The sequence below is a fragment of the Protopterus annectens genome, chromosome 7.part0, assembly GCF_019279795.1.
Source record: "Protopterus annectens isolate FY-2018-M chromosome 7.part0, PAN1.0, whole genome shotgun sequence".
In the NCBI taxonomy this organism is placed as follows: Eukaryota; Metazoa; Chordata; order Ceratodontiformes; family Protopteridae; genus Protopterus; species Protopterus annectens.
In genome coordinates this window covers 411,896,225-411,915,584 of record NC_056739.1, presented here as the reverse complement: position 1 = coordinate 411,915,584, position 19,360 = coordinate 411,896,225, and the positions used below count along the sequence as shown (strand labels likewise).

At 39.1% G+C, this 19,360-nt stretch overlaps 1 protein-coding gene across 1 annotated transcript in view; it reads left to right on the top strand.

Moving 5' to 3' along the window:
- Nucleotides 1-19,360, top strand: part of CLDN15 (claudin 15) — a 338,195-nt gene that overhangs the window by 185,669 nt on the left and 133,166 nt on the right. The window contains exon 2 of the mRNA XM_044076077.1: nucleotides 12,079-12,243. Coding sequence (XP_043932012.1) covers nucleotides 12,079-12,243 — 165 coding nt within the window. The remainder of the gene's footprint in view (nucleotides 1-12,078; nucleotides 12,244-19,360) is intronic.

Sequence of the window (19,360 nt, the reverse complement as noted above, 5' to 3'; positions counted from 1 at the left end):
CAGGTCATTCATACCAACATGGACAATGACAGACTAATATTTGTAATTGTTATGGAGTGACCTGAGTGCATGCATTATGTGGTGGATTCTGGCACCCAACAGGCAGCTGACAGTAACTTTCTCTTTGTTTAGCCTGGTGAGTGGAACATCAGTGTGCTTATGACTAGAGTGTGCCTATGTTGTGAAGGTTTCTAGGTTCAAGACTTGCAAGTGCTGGTTATTGTGTTGCAAGGCAGATCAGTTCAGCTGTGGAAGAAGGGATAATGGCAATAATTATAAGAGATCCCTATTTTGGGCCCCATCACCCCCATTAACAGTGCCTTTCGTCAGATGTTTTGCAGTGAGAGGTTCAGATTGTGGATCCAATGTGTGTATGTAATATATGTGTATATATATATATATATATATATATATATATATATATATATATATATATAGATCCATTTTGCCGAACATTTCTGACATGGGGTCCAAATCGCAGAAAATCCATTTTGCCGAAATAGTACTGACAGTGTATCTACCCTTTCCCCCCACTGTAATGCAATCTCGGAGTGAAAATATTAAAGTAGGGGGGTGTGGGGGGCATAGCCACCAACAACGGGGCGGTGTGGGGGCATAGATCCCCCACCTAATCAAGTTATAAACTACTTACTTACCCTTTTAATAGGGACTGCTCAATATAAAACAATACTAGACAATATTAAACTTTACTGGGTGGGGGAGATACACCCCCCACACCCTCCCTACTTTAATATTCTCACTTCGAGATTGCACTTCTTCTTCTTTTGGTTTTTCCCAGTAAGGGGTCACCACAGTGGATCACCTGTCTGCTCATGATTGGCAGTGGAGTTTTACAGTGTCGAGTTGCCAACCTGGTGCCCAACCTTCCACAGAAGGCACACACGTACACACTCACACCTAGGGCCCATTTAGCATGTCCAATCCACCTACAGCATGTCTTTGGGATGTGGGAGAAAACCAGAGCACACTCACGTGACTACAGGGAGAACATGCAGACTCCGCACAGAAGGCAACCCAGCCAAGGATCGAACAGAAGAACCTCTTGCTGTGAGGTGGCAACGCTAACCGCTGCACCACCGTGGCTGCCCCATTCTGAGATTGTACTACAGTGGGGAAAAGGGCACATACACTGTCACTACCATTTTTGACTAAATGGATTTTCGGCGATTTGGACTCTATGTGAGAAATTTTCGGTGAAATGACACTGATCCATATATATATATGTATATATATATATATAGACATGTATGTCTACATATATATATATATATATATATATATATATATATATATATATATTGTTCCCCTTCAGAAGGTCGAATGGCTGAAATCTCGAAATGCATATGGCTGAAGCCATATACTCGAATTTCAGAAGCTCGACCTTCTGAAAGGGAAACAAAAGAAAAACAACAAAACAAAGTTTCTGCAGGGGGGCAAACCCTGCTACTTATCTAAAACAACTCCGAGATCGCACTATAGTGCAGAAAATGAAATCTCCTGTTCTGCGTAATATGCCGATCACCATTCAGATGGTCGAGCTTCTAAAATTTTGAGCATATGGTCTCGACCATATGCATTTCGAGATTTCAGCCATTCGACCTTCTGAAGGGGAACTATATAAATATATATATATATATATATATTATATATATATATATATATATATATATATATATATATATATATATATATATATACGGAGTGCATTCAGACATCAGACCCAAACTCTGAGCCTCCTATCTCCACAGCTGCACTGTTCTGCCTTGCTACGAAACAGAGCGTCACATGTGGACACAGCCTAACATTAGGGGGATATATAGTGACAGATCATATATATGCCTATTACAAACCTATGAAGTTTATGTATGAAACATTTCACATTACAATGACTGTTCTGAAGGTGGTGGGGTCTGAAAACTCATGTGTCTATCAAGACGTCATTACTTCCACCTTCAGCTAGTTGCCAGACTAATATACATGTTTGGAGAAACATAATAAACAATATGATGGCTTAAATCTTGACATTCTGTGCAGATCTGCACAGTTGACAGGTATGGCCCACTGCCCACATGGCCAGATGCTATGTCCATAGCAGTTTTTCAGCAAGACATCATTACAGCAAGTCTTGATGGCACTTATAAATCTTTCAACATCATCTATCCCATTATTACAGACCAAGTACTATATTCAATTACATGCTGACATGTTTCACATACCTGCTTTATTACTGTGCTCTCTTCTGTGTACCACTTGGATGTCTTCCTTGCTTGGTTTGTTTTTTTGTTTTTTGTTTTTGTAGTTCCTCCAATCATGGGATTTTACTCCTTTTTGAAACAGTTTCTTTCTTCTGTTGTAGAGTTTGTTTATGGCAGGAGACCACCAGATTGGCTTCCTTTTTTGGGAGATAGCATCTTGGTTCTGTTATGGATAGCATGATCCTTGCACTCGTGTAAGTGCTTATAAAGTGCATTTGTGTAGGATTCAGCAGTAGTACCTCTATTGTCTGTCTGCATATGTGTCATGAAGTTTACCACTTCTGTCTTAAGATGCATGAAGTTGGCTTGGAGAAATCTTTTACGTTGGTTTCCCTAATGGGGGGTGGGGGTGGGATGTGGATGTCTAGGTTGATTATCTTTTAGTCAGATCTGACCAATGAGGAATTGACCTGTGGTGTGGAACACCGGTTGCCCATGTTGGTAATGACCAGGTCTAGGTTATAGCTGCCCCTGGTGGGGGTGTGGATAAGTTGACCCAAGGCATTGGAATTTATGAATCCCAGAAAACGTTGAGCAAAAGATTTGGTACATGAGTAGTTTTCTCAGGTAAAGGTGGGGGAAATCGCCCATTATTAGGGTGTTGGGTTGTACCCTAATATTTTCCAGTGTTTCAAGAAATGAGGAGTGGGAATTTTGGGGCATGGTGGGTAATCTGTAGCAAGTTACAATTTGGATTGTGGTCTTGCCGAGAGTTAATTGCACTTGGATAATCTCAGATGCATTATGCTGAGCAACTAGCCTGGAGGTGTGGATATGCTTAATGAATATGGACATGCCTCCGCCTTTAGTGTTTTGGTCTAGGTTAGGTGGCCAAAAGGTGTGGTATGAATTATAGCCTGGTAATGCAAGGGTGCTCTCTGGATCCTTGAACCAGGTCTCTGTCACTGCACAGATGTTGATGTTCTCCATCTTAAGGAGTGCCTGGAGTGAATGCATTTTGAGGTTTAGACTTCTAGCATTGAATAGCATTACCCCCAGATTTTGCTTGCTTGTACCTGTTACATTGGTGAATTTGTCATTTGAACCTTGCCTAAAAAAGGCACTATATGGGTGGCAAGAGCCTTAGCCTGTATTCAGAATTCCAAGGGCAACAGGTGCAGGCCATCTCTGGCAATGTATCGTGGTCTGTTGATCATGTCATTCCAGGCAGACAGATAATGGATCCCCTTAGAATGACACCAGAAGCTTATCCAATTGTTGAAGTCAATCATTTTGTCCTTGTACTATTGTATCATTCTGGGTGATGGCAGGATGCTACACAGGGCTAGGGTCATACCTGCCTATGTTACAAGATCGGAGAGCCCCTCCATGTCTCTTTTCATGTAGTCCAGGGAGGTTCGTCTCAGGTCATTCATACCAACATGGACAATGACAGACTAATATTTGTAATTGTTATGGAGTGACCTGAGTGCATGCATTATGTGATGGATTCTGGCACCCAACAGGCAGCTGACAGTAACTTTCTCTTTGTTTAGCCTGGTGAGTGGAACATCAGTGTGCTTATGACTAGAGTGTGCCTATGTTGTGAAGGTTTCTAGGTTCAAGACTTGCAAGTGCTGGTTATTGTGTTGCAAGGCAGATCAGTTCAGCTGTGGAAGAAGGGATAATGGCAATAATTATAAGAGATCCCTATTTTGGGCCCCATCACCCCCATTAACAGTGCCTTTCATCAGATGTTTTGCAGTGAGAGGTTCAGATTGTGGATCCATATATAGATCCATTTTGCCAAACATTTCTGACATGGGGTCCAAATCGCAGAAAATCCATTTCGCCGAAATAGTACTGACAGTGTATCTACCCTTTCCCCCCACTGTAATGCAATCTCGGAGTGAAAATATTAAAGTAGGGGGGTGTGGGGGGCATAGCCACCAACAACGGGGCGGTGTGAGGGCATAGATCCCCCACCTAATCAAGTTATAAACTACTTACTTACCCTTTTAATAGGGACTGCTCAATATAAAACAATACTAGACAATATTAAACTGTACTGGGTGGGGGAGATACACCCCCCCACACCCTCCCTACTTTAATATTCTCACTTCGAGATTGCACTTCTTCTTTATTTGGCTTGGCAGTGGAGTTTTACAGTGTCGAGTTGCCAGCCTGGTGCCCAACCTTCCACAGGAGGCACACACGTACACACTCACACCTAGGGTCCATTTAGAGTGTCCAATCCACCTACAGCATGTCTTTGGGAGAAAACCAGAGCACACTCACGTGACCACAGGGAGAACATGCAGACTCCGCACAGAAGGCAACCCAGCCAACGATCGAACAGAAGAACCTCTTGCTGTGAGGTGGCAACGCTAACCACTGCACCACCGTGGCTGCCGCATTCTGAGATTGTACTACAGTGGGGAAAAGGGCATATACACTGTCACTACCATTTTTGACTAAATGGATTTTCGGCGATTTGGACCCTATGTGAGAAATTTTCGGTGAAATGCCACTGATCCATATATATATATATAGACATGTATGTCTACATATATATATATATATATATATATATCTATATATAGACATGTATGTCTACATATATATATTTTTATATATATATATATATATATATATATATATATATATATATAAAATATATATATATATATATATGTATATATATATATATATATATATATATATATATATATATATATACACACACACACATACATACATATATCTACATATATAAATACATTTTTCCTACTGTTAAATTACTGTGCTGCATGGTATGTTGGAGAAAACATCACATTCATGTGCAGCTTAAATGGCTTAGTGGTAAATCCCTGTGACTATGGTTTGTGGGGTCCTGGGTTCAAGACTTGCAAGGGCTGATTATTTTGTTGCTGGGCAGAACAAGGGCTATTGGATACACAGTGATTAAGGGACTTTTAAGCAGTTCTAAGTGAGCTTGCATGGGTTTGCATGACTGTAAGCAATGCTAACTTCTTGTTAAATAAGCTTACAGACGGTTAGCCTGACAGTGCTTAATCTGTGTAGCCATTGCTTGCCACCACATAAACAGAATTAAACCCACTTACTACTGCTTAAAAGAGCTTACACCTGCTTACCCCATGATAATTTCTTTAAAAGAAAAGAAAAAAGGGGTGATAGGAAAGTGGTGAAAAAGAGGGCATGCAGAGGGAAACACAATAGGGAAAGCCTAGCTAGGGATGTGCAGGACAGGTTTAGGGAAGGTCCATAGTTGTCTATTTCTTCTACAGCAACAGCTCTGCATATGTACTGAATTTGGAGGTAGAATTGGACACTCAAATCTCCTGAGAGAGGGGTGAGGACAACAATAATGTGTTGTGAAGCCAATTAGACCAGAGTACATGTGTCCGGTGGACACGTGTATAAAGTGGACAGCTATGTATTGGGCAAAAGTTTTTTGGGGGGGAAGACTGCCTTTTTTTTTTTTAAGGTGAGAGTGGGATGTTGGGGAAGGATAGTAGGTATATTTGGGGAGGTAGGTTGGGTAGGAAGACAGACAAGACAGACAAGACAGCATACAGGGGTGGTATATGACACATGTGGGGGGTAAACATCTTGGACGGGGAGGGGTGTTTGGAAATCGGAAGCCCATGAGCCCCCAAATGGAAACAGTGGGACTGAGGTCCCCACCTATGGGCAGTCACCACTACACCTTCACGGCCCCAAAGGTGGCTGTGCTGGGTCTGAGCAGGAGGGACAGGCTGATGCTTTAAATGCACCACACAGCCCTCAAGCTGGCATAGCAGATCTCCAAACTCCCTTCAGAGCTCACTACACACCAATCCCTGGACCTGACTTAGAGTGACAGGATCCGGTCCGCACCCAGTCCCGGGGGGGATGAGCCCCATCCCCTGAGGCGGTTCCACCCGAAGGTGGTGCAGGACCAGTGAATGAGGAGGTTCCAGGGTGGGTCCTAGGTGTGCTGGGGTCTGGTGCCATGGGCAGATGGGGTGGGAGAAGTGGGTCCGCTGGGACCAGCCTTCCCATACGTGCTATGGTGTTGCAGTTTTAAAACATATGTGGGTTAGTAATAGTCAACACAATCCAGGATTAGTTATAACAGCATGCATAGATATTTCCATTAACCCAAAACACCAGATTTGGAACAGTTGCATAGCAAACAAAACACATACATATATGGAACCACAGTGGCCATTACAGTAGCATGCAGGTTACATTGACAGCAACAGGCCATGATAGTATTTCAACATGGAACATTAATAGAAACACATTTCAATATTTATTGAGCAATAGGACATGTCCCAACAGTAGGTTTGGTGGAAAAATGCCCATTGATTTGTGTATTTAGATTATTGTTTCAGATATGGTGGGTGTAGAGAGAGAGATGTCAATTAACAGCTTATATATCCTTGTAGTACTCACAACTTTAATGATCATTGCTCTAATCATTAAGGTACAGGTATTATTACAATACCCTATGTCCTTGGTTTGGGCAGCGGTATGTTTGTACACAGTGTATACTTCAACTGTCTTATAGCTAAATTCTTACATCTCTTACCTGGTAGACCTGTGGAGGGAATGTCTGTTAACACTACTTGACTGTTTCTACACATATTCCCATATTCAAAGTTAATATCATGCACATACCTCTCAATTTCTTAATACACACACTCTGGACAAAGCTTGACAACATGGGGATACAAATAGGGACGTTTTGAATATTGCTGTCATAAACTTGGAGAGTTGCATGAGTGACAGGATTTGTTTTAATATACATTTTCTGAAGGTTTTGAAGTCTGAAAATCAAATGTATGTCATTATTTCATGAGTACAATTCTGAGATCATCCCACTGATTTGCCAGGGAGACAGAGGAACAGGCAGAAAATATGGACCAATTATCTGGACATTCTGAAAAATCTGTACAGTTGAGAGGTGTGATTATGCATACAGCTTACTACCACTCCCAGGATTCTAAACATGGCTGTGTCTGCTTAAAATACAACAATTTAAGTTGCAGGAGAGTGTTTTATTTGGATATTGCTGTCTATCTCTTCAGTGTTTTCTGTCTAAGTCTCTCTTGGCTGTACAATCTGATCTTGTACTTACAACAGTCTTACACAGACATTCCTAGACATTTTTTTTATGTAGCACAGTGTGGGTAACAGTGGTTAACACAACATTACTATTCATAGAATGCAACAATAAATGCTATACAATACTAGAGTAAACACAACCAGTCCAGGATTTGGAGCTTTATTGCCAGACAGTTATAGTTTTATTTAAATATTACCTATATGGGACTATTACTGTCATATTGTCTGGTTTATTCAGTACAACCCATATGACAGTTTTTATACTGCCAGGTGACTTTCTACTACTTTATATTTATTTGGTATGACTACTACAAGTAGGATTGTTACTCACCAGCCTTGTGATGCAGCCTTTGCAGCCTACTAGCTTGGGCTTCCTGATTCACAGCCTGCTCAACTGCAGCTGTAAAGGAAATATTGACATATTTAGGCATACCTATCCATCACATGCACATGCTGGACTTTAGTAAACAGTAATGGTATGACTACTTACACACTGCTCGGACATCACCCCTCTGCCTTACTTCTTCAAACTACTCATCCAAGAGCTCCCTCTTTCTCCCCTTCAAGTCAGCATAGTGGTGCCTGGCCTGCTCACCAGTCTGAGCGATACCAGTGGCACTGGTGAGATCATGGGTGAGTCGGTCCCAGGCTTCCACTTTATATTGGGAGCCCTGGTACTGGGCCTGCAGCAGTCTGTTGTCATGTTTTTTTTTACCAGGAGTCCTACCATGACCTTGGACTCCTGTATGCCCCAGCACTGCACCCGGAAGTGCACTCCCTCTCCAACTCCTGCCATCCTGTCTACAGTGGGAAGCTGCATCCAGTCATGAGCTGTATTCCCGCCTGTGGGGTTTAAATACAGCCAATTTCCCACCCTGATTGGATGGTTTTGAATTTGCTGAGCTAAGCTAAGCTACGGGCAAACCTGCTTAGCTAAGGTTGGCATTGCTTAAAGGGACAGGTTCAGCACTGCTTACCGATGGGCAAATCTACTTAGCTGGGCTACTCATTGCTTATCAGTCATATTTACACAATGCTTACACCTGGTAAGCAGAGCTGTGCAATGCTTAGCATTGCTTATTCTTCATTTTATAGACTATCTGTTCCATGGCATTGATTCATCATTCATTACATATTATACATTTGTTTACTGTCCCTGACATCCCCCAAGGTGCTTTCATTACATTTATTCATTTGTGACTATACTGTATGGGGCACTTGTGTTTATATGGGGATTTCACAACTTTATTAAACTGACACCTCTCATCTGGACCTAATGCAGCACTCCAGTTAACAAATATTTGCTATTTAGTAGGTAATACTAAAAAAAATGTTTATGAACTGCTTTCACATGTAAAATGTTAAGTGGTAACAGTGGGGATCGAACCAGGAATGGCTGTTTACAAACCATACACTCTAACCATTACACTACTGTAATACTGCTTATGTTGGAGGACTCTTGATGTTTAACTTCTTGTGCTGTTTAACCTGGACTAAGCATAGCTAAGCAACGGGCACACCCGCGCAGCTATACTTAAACTTTATCAGATTTATATAAAAAAACAATTTTGTTGTGCTATTTTATCTATACCCTTCAGAATAGTCCTGCTAATACTGAACCTGTTATTCTATCAACTTTCTGCTTTGTGAGACAATTGTCCCTTTTAGCTTTGTCCACATTCCTTACTCTGATGGGTTGGGAGGTGTGTGCTATGTGCTTATGCTACCTGTGTTATCCTAATACCTTTTGGCTTGGTAGCATACCTCTCAACCTCTTAGAGCAAAATATCTGGACAAAGCCTAAAATGATGGGGGGGACAAATAGGGACAGATTTTAAATATTGCTCTTACAAACTTAATAAGTTGATAGAATAATAGGTTTTACATTAACATTATTTTTTTCAAGGATGTGTGGAGTCTTAACCTCAAATGTTTTATCATTATTTAATGACTTCAGTCCTCAGCTATTTGCCAGAAAGATACTGATTTTAGGGGGAACACACCAAAAATATGAGGCAAAAATCTAGGCATTCTGTGAAAATCTGTACAGTTGAGAGGTATGCTTGGTAGGGGTGATTGCCCCTTATACCTTTGACCACAGATTTGTTTTCCTGACAGACTGGGAGTGTTATGAACATTCTCCCTCATTTTTAATTGCCAAAAGGCAATTTTGGAGTGCAGGAGGCATGTGTATTGTGAGAGCTGTGCTCTCAGACACCCCCCCCCCGCTCTCGTACATGGAACCATGTCTGTTTTAGAGCATGGTAGCGCACCTTCATAAATATGCATGGTGCGCTGCTGTGCTGAACAGGAATGGTCCCTGCCATGCAGAAATAACTTATTCCTGCATGGCTGCTTGCTGAATCCCGGGGTGTGTTATCTCTCTCTCTCGCTTTGCTGGAAAAACAATTAGTATAATTTCTTAAGACATAAGTATCTTAAGCTACTTTGCCAGTCAACAGTTACCTTAATAATACTTGCACAAGTTAAAAAACTTGAAAAATCCAAAATATTTTTGTGTTCACATTCCAAAATGGAGTACATTTGGTTTGCAAAATGTTTTCTGTTAATATCTTCCCCTTTTCTATCACAAACAGCCAGAGCAGCCGTCAGCAAAGGAGTTCTCCTCTATCGTAGGTTCATAGATATATACTGGGCTAACAACCACCAGGGCATTTATAAACCTAATCATGTAATCCTTTGTCTGGTTTCATCAACCTTAAGTTTTGGTTAATTAGTTCTCTTAGAAGTTTTCTTTTTTTCATCAGGTAGTAGGTTGTCATTTAAGAATGATTTTGTAGTTTTTCAGCAGCACCCAAAAATCCAGTCCACATATCTTTTCAAAACATTGAATCGTGGGGGTGATTTCCTCTAAACAAATTTGAGACTAGGCACTTGTGCTTCAGTCTGTAGCCAAGCACATTTCTGTCAATCTTAGTAATAAGGCTAGTAATGGTGTGGCAGAACCACTCATCTGAGTTATACTGTGCTATAGAATACCTTACCCTTTTCATTGGAAAAAGTGAGTTCTCAGTGTCTCTGTATGCCTTAATGCAAAGCATAGTCTTTTCAGTTTTATGCACATTTTGTCAAACTGGCAATATAATACTATACTGACCAAGAACACAGAACTACACACACAGACATATGCACCAGTGAATGTGTTGCTGCTCTACAGAGTTACAGCATTTCTTATCTTATGCCATCTTGATGTAATGAGTGGCAGAAAACATGCATCCAGTACCTGCCAATATATACAGAATATCCTAAACCTGTTCTCAGAGGATAAAGTGATGAGAAATGTCTGTTTGATCTTTTTTAGCCACTTCTACAGTCCTCTAGGAGCTCAAACGCATTCCACTGTTGTTAGCAAGGAAATGGACTGGATGTTTAGACTCTCACATTAATTTTGCTTTTGCAAGTCATTAGAAAGGATCAAACAACCTAAGAGAAGAGAAATTAATGACTTAAAATTGATTTTAAATCTAAATATATAGATTCAGATTTTTAAAACTGATAACTGAAGACATTAAGTGTTCGAAATACTCAGCATAAAACGCAGAGTGCCAGAAACTGCTACTGTAAATCAATATGGCTAACAATTACATCTACAGAATCACAGTTTATCTCAATTATTGTTTTATAAATAGTGCAACTGAAAAATACTTAAGTGAACTGATCTGCCATAAGTATGTAGTAACATGCCTGTGGCATACTCATACCCATACCTTTCAACTGTCCATAATTTTGCAGAACGTCTATGTTTTGCCTCATATTTTTGGATTGTTACTCAAAATGTATGATTTTCTGTAAAATCATTTTGAACTTTAGTCACTAAATAATGACAAATGTCTTTGTTTTAGATATTTTATCCTTCTGAAAATGCATGCTAATGCAACACGTCTTATTTTAGCAACTAAGTTTATAAGAGCAATAGTTAACATTTATCCTGGATTTAGGGCTCTTGTCCCCACATTGTTTTTGGCTTTGCCCAGAATGTTTGCTCTTAGAGGTTAAGAAGTATGCTCATATAGTCATGTATTTTGGTTTGTTTGCCCACCTTGTTTCCGTACCTCTCAGCTGTCCAGATTTTCACAGAATTTCCAGATTTTTGGCTCATATTTTTGGTCTGTTCCTCATAAAATTTGTAGTTTTCTGGCAAATCAGTGAGATGATCTGAGGATTGAAGTCAGTTAATAATGAACTACATTTGAGTTTCAGACTTCAAATCCTTTGGAAATTGTATGTTAAAACAAACCCTGTTACTCTAACAACTTTTTTTTTAAGTTTATAAGAGCAATATTTAAAATATGTCCCCATTTTTGGGCCTTTGCCCCCCTATTTTGTTGGGCTTTGTCCAGATTTCTTGCACTAAGAGGCTGAGAGGTATGCTTGTTTCCAGGAGTACGATAAGAATGCTATGTATCATTCTTTCTATGCTTGAATTTGTTCAGAATTTTACTAGAATAGTATCTATCAAGCATAACAATTCTGATAACTCTCTGTAACTCTGACACTTAATGTGGGATATAAAAGTCCTTTAATTTCCAGCAGTAAATCTTCTTTGCCCCAGATACATGTTAACACTTAAACATTATTTTCTGTGTCGATGAACTCATGAGCACAATTTCCTTCTGTTGTTTGGCCTTTTTCTGACTACTTGTTCAAAGCTGTCCAACAAACCACAAATTATATGCTATTCTACTCAGACAATTTTTTCTCTTTTCAGGTTACATCCAGGCATGTCGAGCTCTACTTATTACAGCCATATTACTGGGATTTTTTGGAATAGTGGTTAGCATGATTGGACTGAAATGTACAACAGTTGCTGGTGACGACCCTGTTACAAAGGGAAAAATTGCTACAGTGGGAGGAATTTTGTTTATCCTGGCAGGTAAGGTTTTGCAGTACATTTTTAGAATTTTGTTTAGAAAAAAAAAGTTTTTCGGTTAGGAGAGTACATATTCCATACAGCTGACAACCACAGCTGAAAATGTGATAAAAGTGCTTTAATAGATTCATAGGAGATTAGTAGGCTAATTGCTCAAGAGCCCTTCCAAGCCTAACAGTTTTACGCAGATTTTACCCAATTATTTATTCCTGGGGAAAGATAACAAGGGTTAGCAAGAGGAGTTTTGACAATTTTTACAGATTGCCTCTGTCGATAAGGGACACAAGCGCCACCCATCCATTGGTCCAGACTGCACTTGAAGATGGTCAGGGAAGGGCTCTGATTCACATAAATCACGCCTATTCCAGAGGAGGGGAAATCTCAGGGACACATATCTGTCTGTCCAGCATCATCTATTCATGCCAGAGATCAGGATTAGATCCTTGGAATGACTAACCCTCATGCATTTATTTTTGTGAATATGTAACATTTCCATCAGGGCTGGGTCAGAGACTGCCTTGTCAAGCATAGATCACCCCTCAGTAATTGGAAGGAAACCGAATACAGCAATAGGGCTTTTAATTGATCTGCATATGACATGTTGGTTATACCCTGTATTTTTTTAGTGAGAAACCTCTGAGAACACTCCAAATGTTGAAGGTGCCTGGTGAGGTACATGTCAAAGGGTGCATTGTACTCTGTTTTTGGTCTGATGAGGGCCAAGTACTGTGGTACTATGACATTCTTAGATCTGAATGCCATACCCTTACTTATATGCTGAGCCACATAAAAGGATTTCCTCACCACCATGGACACATGGTGGTCAAATTTCAGATTACCATCTGATTACCCAGATCTCTCACCACTGGGTCCACTTTTAGGGGGTGCTATCAATGTTCTAATTTGCAGGGATATTTGATTTCCCAAAGGGTATTATTATGCATTTCTTCACATGTAATTTGAAGCCATGGTTATGACAACAGTCATTAGTCTGCGGCAAACCTTTCTGTAGGATATCAACATAATTTGAGGAGTCAATGACTGACTCCAACTTGCAGTCATCAGCAAACGTGGTCACCAAAGGCCAACTACATTTGCCTTGACATCTGCTATATATATCCCAAACAGGAGGGGGCTCAATATTGAGCCCTGTGGTACTCCACTGGTGATTGGCTCTTGCTGGATGTGGATTCTCCTACTCTTACAACATGTGTCCTTTCCACAAGCTATTTGGCTATCCATCTGATGACGTAGAAGTTTATGCCCAATTTTGTGAGTGTTTCTGTGAAATCCGAGTGTGGTATTGTGTCAAATGCCTTGTGCAGGTAAAGGTAGGTGGTGTTCAATGTCTTCCCTCATCTATGTCCTTGGTGACCTCCTCAAAAAAGTTTATCAGATTGAGCAGGCAGGACTTGCCCTTGATGAAGCTAAATTGGGTTGGTTCTAGAGTCTGGAGATTTCCTATGTTGTCCAATCAGGTCCAAGATTACATTTTCATAGCCTTGCATGTGAAGCTAGTTAGACGTATGGGTCGGTAGTTTCCTGGTTGGTTGATGGTCCCTCTTTGTGCAGATAAATGACTGTTAAGCTGTTTGGAGACTGTGGTCAAACAGAGATCTGAGTGGGTCTGCTAGGCCATGTTTCGAGTTATTTAATAGGCAACCTGAGATTTTGACAGGACCCATTGATGGCAAGTTTCTAGTTTTAGAGAGCACAGCTGTGACCTGTTCATTTATGATAACAGGCAAAGGAATGGTAGGGGTATTTCATGAGGAGTGACTGGAGGTTATGAGGGGTGAAATATGAAATTAATTTATCAGCCAGCAGGTTTGTTGTTTCTTCTGGCGGAGTACAGATAGTGCCACCTAGAGCACTCGGCACACTGTTGAGTGTTTCCCTTAAGATTTCAGACATAACTAAAAAATGCTTTTTGGTTATCTTTTATAGCGATAATGTAATTAGTTAGATCATAATGTCATGAATCTGTAATAGAAAGACGTTTATAAAATTAATATCCCTTGTAATTTTTATGACCAGTCAGACTTTTTTGTTATGTTTAATCCAGGTACTGGAATTTTTCTTTGTATATATTTTTATTACCTTTAATTTAACATTTGCATAGATCACATGTACAGGTGCCATTTGGGTCATAATGGACACAGCTGCTAGACTAGGCCATATGAGGACATTCAATCACAGAGGAAAATGACCAAACACTGGTCATCTTATTTTCTGTGTGAGATCGCACAACAGTAGTGACTGAGAAAGTGCCCTTTCCTCAATGTAGTATGATCTCTAAGTTGGTATAAATAATTAGCAGAAGGGAGTGGACTACTGCATGTGGCCTGCAGAGGGCTTGCCCTCTTATAAAAACACTTGTTATATTTTACTGTTTTGGTATGTGTCTGTATAGTAAGTATAAATTTGATTGTATGAGTGAATATGATTCAGATTTTTTTTCAATATGCAGAGTGTTTGCATGGTTTGAGAGTGACATGTACTCACATGTATACATTATATACACAGACACACATATATAGAGAGACAGAGCGTAAATGAGAGAAAAATGTCAACTTTTAACTTTGTTCATTTAAATTGACTGCTGCTGTAATATAGTTTGAATTTACTTTTGTTTTCTTTTTCTGTGCTTCATGTAATATAAATAATGTTTGATTGCACCATATTAATTTTATCATCACACAGGCAGTAGTAGCCATCCCTCCATCCATCCATCCATCCATCCATCCATCCATCCATCCATCCATCCATCTATCCAAACCCCCCTTTTCCCATTTTTGCACATGAGGTCAGTGTGTCACTTGGAAAAACATAAAATACCACAACGAACAAAAAGCCAAGAAAACCAAAAAGGCTCCACAAGCGAGAAGAACGAGACCACCGAGGGATAAAAATGTTTATTAACCTTGCAAAAAAACAAGCTGTAATAAATCAAGTGCTTTCGCCTGGTTAATACCAGGCTTTATCAAGATAAAAAACACAATCCAATACAAGCTTTAAATAGGCATTAAATAAGCATAAATATAGTCACATGACACATTAATTAGCAAATTTGATAATCAACTGAATAGATAATTAAACTGTCAGTATTAAAAAACTTTGTTTTTAAAAATACAGGCACATTGTAACATGTTGTAAAGATGCATATCATATTCGCAAGTGTACATAAGGACCACTCCCCCTCCCTTGTCAGGTTTCATTACCCTACAACCCTCACTTTTGAGGTAATTTATTAACTGATGTAACTTAAAACTCAAATTAGTAGGTAGAGAATGTAATTTTGAAGAGTTGTGCTTCCTCAAATCTATCTCGACCAACTCCTCAAATACCTTAAGGGTGGGGTGTGTGGGAGGGTTGAACGTACTAGTTCTTGTAAGTCCCTCATTAATGTAGGGCTGCCCTTTGAAATACAGTGCAAGGTTTAAATGCCTAACAAATAATTTCAGATCAACCAAAGCATTGGTTAAATTCAGGGAGTGTAGTGGTACATACTGAAAACCCCTGGTGAAAAGATCAAAAAAATCTTGAGTCAACGTCATGTCTGTAAAATTATATATGATGAAATTATCTTTTTTCATGGTGGAATAGTTGTTACCATAAGTATATAACAAATTATCTACAGATTCAAAGTCAAAGTCAATAATGTTATAAAATCTTTCTACCTGCGCGTCCTGTTCCATCCCTGCTGCTGATGAACTGGACCCCCCCCAGCTCTGCCCGGGGGATATGGAAAATCCTGGAGTGAGTATTTTCTCCCCTTCTCAACTAACCGCTCACTCCTCCTGGGTGGATCAACAGGTGATTTAGAATAATTATTATTAGAATAATTATTCCCATTACTGACCTCATTGACTCTATCTATTACTCCATCTAACCTTTCCAGGGGATGGATAAGATATGCCCTCCTTATATTCAATAAGGTCTCTTTCTAACTTTCTAATTTTACGATTAAGAATTTTCACACAATATTGGTCCACCTCATGAAATACATTGTCATAATTCTTCTTAATACTCATAAAATTGTTGTCATTAACTAAAGAGTCATTTAAAATATTGACTTCCTTTAACAAAGTGTTAGCTTTGACTTCATAATCTTTTATCATAAGATCGAGCATTTCCAGACCTGCTCTATCAAAAAGATCACACAATTTATTGTAAAAAGAAGTTCCCGGTAGTGCATTATTCGGGAACTTATAACAACGCAGGCCTTTAGGAATGCGTTGAACACAAACGCATTCCTTTAAATAATCAATCTCAAGCTGCGTGCTTTTATAAGAATAAAGTTTTTCTCTCAACTTATTAAATTCATGTTCAGTGCAAGAGTTAGAACTAGCAGTCACAGTACCTTGTTTGAAAAAGAATTGTTGTCCAGTCCAAGCACTGAAATTAAAATCCTTCTTGTGAGAGTTCATCCTGTTAACCTGACTAGGTTGAGCTTTAGTAGTCTGTTCGTGTGAATCAGCGTTAACCAATAGAATCTCTTCGGGAGGTTCTGTCTGTGATGTGCTAATCAAACCCTGCATTACCGATGACCCCTGCTTCTTCCTTAGTTCACAAGCATGCTGTTGATTTCCAGGTAATAAGTTACCATTCCTCAAATTCAGAGTATCATTCAGCTGTGTTAGTAAAAATAAAACTTGTTTAAACTCTCCACGAATGACCGGAAACTCATCCGGTTCATCTCTGAGTAAAAGTGGCATATCTTGAAAGTCCACATGGTCCGCTCCTTCAGCCATAGAGACAACGACCGTAAAATATCACAATGAACAAAAAGCCAAGAAAACCAAAAAGTCTCCACAAGCGAGAAGAACGAGACCACCAAGGGATAAAAACGTTTATTAACCTTGCAAAAAACAAGCTGTAATAAATCAAGCACTTTCGCCTGGTTAATACCAGGCTTTATCAAGATAAAAAACACAATCCAATACAAGCTTTAAATAGGCATTAAATAAACATAAATGTAGTCACATGACACATTAATTAGCAAATTTGATAATCAACTGAATAGATAATTAAACTGTCAGTTTTAAAAAACTTTGTTTTTAAAAATACAGGCACATTGTATCACAGCTGACATTCTATAAACCAACGATAGACCAAACCATATGTAAAAACCTAGATTAAAACTTAAAAAACTCCATACCTTTTAAACACGTTGAATATCAACAAGTGTAAACTACATTACAAAACTTGAATAAAAATAAAATCATTATGTAAATATAAATATGAAAATCATTAGTAAAACTTACAATCTAGCCATTCTTAGTCTAAGGACACTACTGATGTTAATATTCTCATTAAGACCAGGGAATTTCCCAGCATTTAGCCTAAGCTGCCATAAAAGCTCCCTATATTCAAGTCGGGTCTCCCAATCTCCCCCTCTGACATCCTGCATCACCTGCTCTAGGACAATAAATTTAAGTTGCATTTCAGGACAAACAGTGGAATGTTTATAAAAGGCATTTGTTTCTTTCTTTTTAGAAATGTCATAAAAATGCTCATAAATTCTTCTTCTAAGGGGCCTTTCGGTTTTCCCTATATAAAAACTAAAGCATTGTATGCATAGTCCTAAATATACAACACCTTTTGTCCCACAATTGTAGTGTCTATCGGCATAAAACCTAAACTTCCTGGATGGAATATATACCGTGCTGTCATTAATAATAGCTGTGCACTGCTTGCACGCCCCACATTTATAGGTGCCAACTTTACCATGGTCAGTTCTATGTCATGTGCACTGTTTTCTTTCGAATAGTCCTTTTAAATTAATGTCCCTTCTTTTGACAAACCTAGGACGTTCCTGGACAAAGTTCTTAAAATCGTCATGTAAAGTCAAAACTTGCCGATACTTCAAAACCACCTCTTCTACTTGGTGGGAGTCTTTAGAAAATGTATAAATAAAACTGTTATAAGATCTAAATTGTTCAGATGGTTGCTCTTGTTCCGCCCCGTTTAGACCTCTTCCTATCAACGGGAAATATTTACATTCCCTACTCTCAATGACCTCCTGAGCCAAATTATTAACTAAGGAAATAGGATAACCTCTTTCAGAAAAAGTTTTTTTAAAAATTGAACCTCCTCAAAAAAATGTTCATCAGTACTCGACATCCTTGATGCACAGATAAATTGGCCTTTTACAATATCTTTCTTTTGATGAAAGGGGTGGCCACTATCAAAATGCAGGTAGGAGTTAGAAAAGGTGGCCTTCCTATAAAGCTTAGACTGAAAGGTGTGATTATTGTAATCTTTAAAGAGGGTTATATCTAGATAATTTAATGCGTCACTACTGACATTGTGAGTAAAGGACAGGAAATGAGTGGTGGAGTTGATGTAACTCATAAAATCCAAAAAATTACTCAAAGTCCTATCCCATAACAAACAAATATCGTCAAGGTACCTTTTGTAATGGACTATATGCTGAGCCCAAAAAGATGAAAATATAAAATTGTGCTCCCAGTGATGTAACACTATGTTGGCATATGATGAAGCACAAGAGGCACCCATCGCTACACCTTTCTTTTGTCTATACAGTTCCCCGTTAAAATAAATGAAAATATTTTCAAGTACTATCTCCATAAATTCAACTAATAAACTGATTAAGTTAGAACCAAGGCCTGATTCAGAAACCAAAGTTTCATTGAACCAGTCTAAACCAATTGAATGTGGAATACTGGGAAACAATTCCACTATATCAATAGTTACCATCAAAAGATCAGGTTTAAATAAACTGAGCTCAATGCCCTTAAGGAAATCCCAGGAGTCCTTACAAACATGTTGTAAGGAAGAAACAAACTTTTTAGTGATGTAGTCAATAAATTTGCCCAGAGATTCTGTAATACTGCCTGCTCCAGAAACTATAGGCCTAAATTTCAATGGATCTAAGCCTTTGTGGGTCTTAGGTATCCCAAAAATAACTGGAGTTTTAGGTTTGTTAACATGTAAATAGTTAAACAGCCTTTCATTGATCGCTCCCTGCAGCAAGTGGTCAGATAACAAAAAGTTGATCTTAGAATAAGCCAGATTCATCTCGTTCCTCGAGATCAACTGATATTGCTCAGTGTCCTGTAACATGTTGTAAAGATGCATATCATATTCGCAAGTG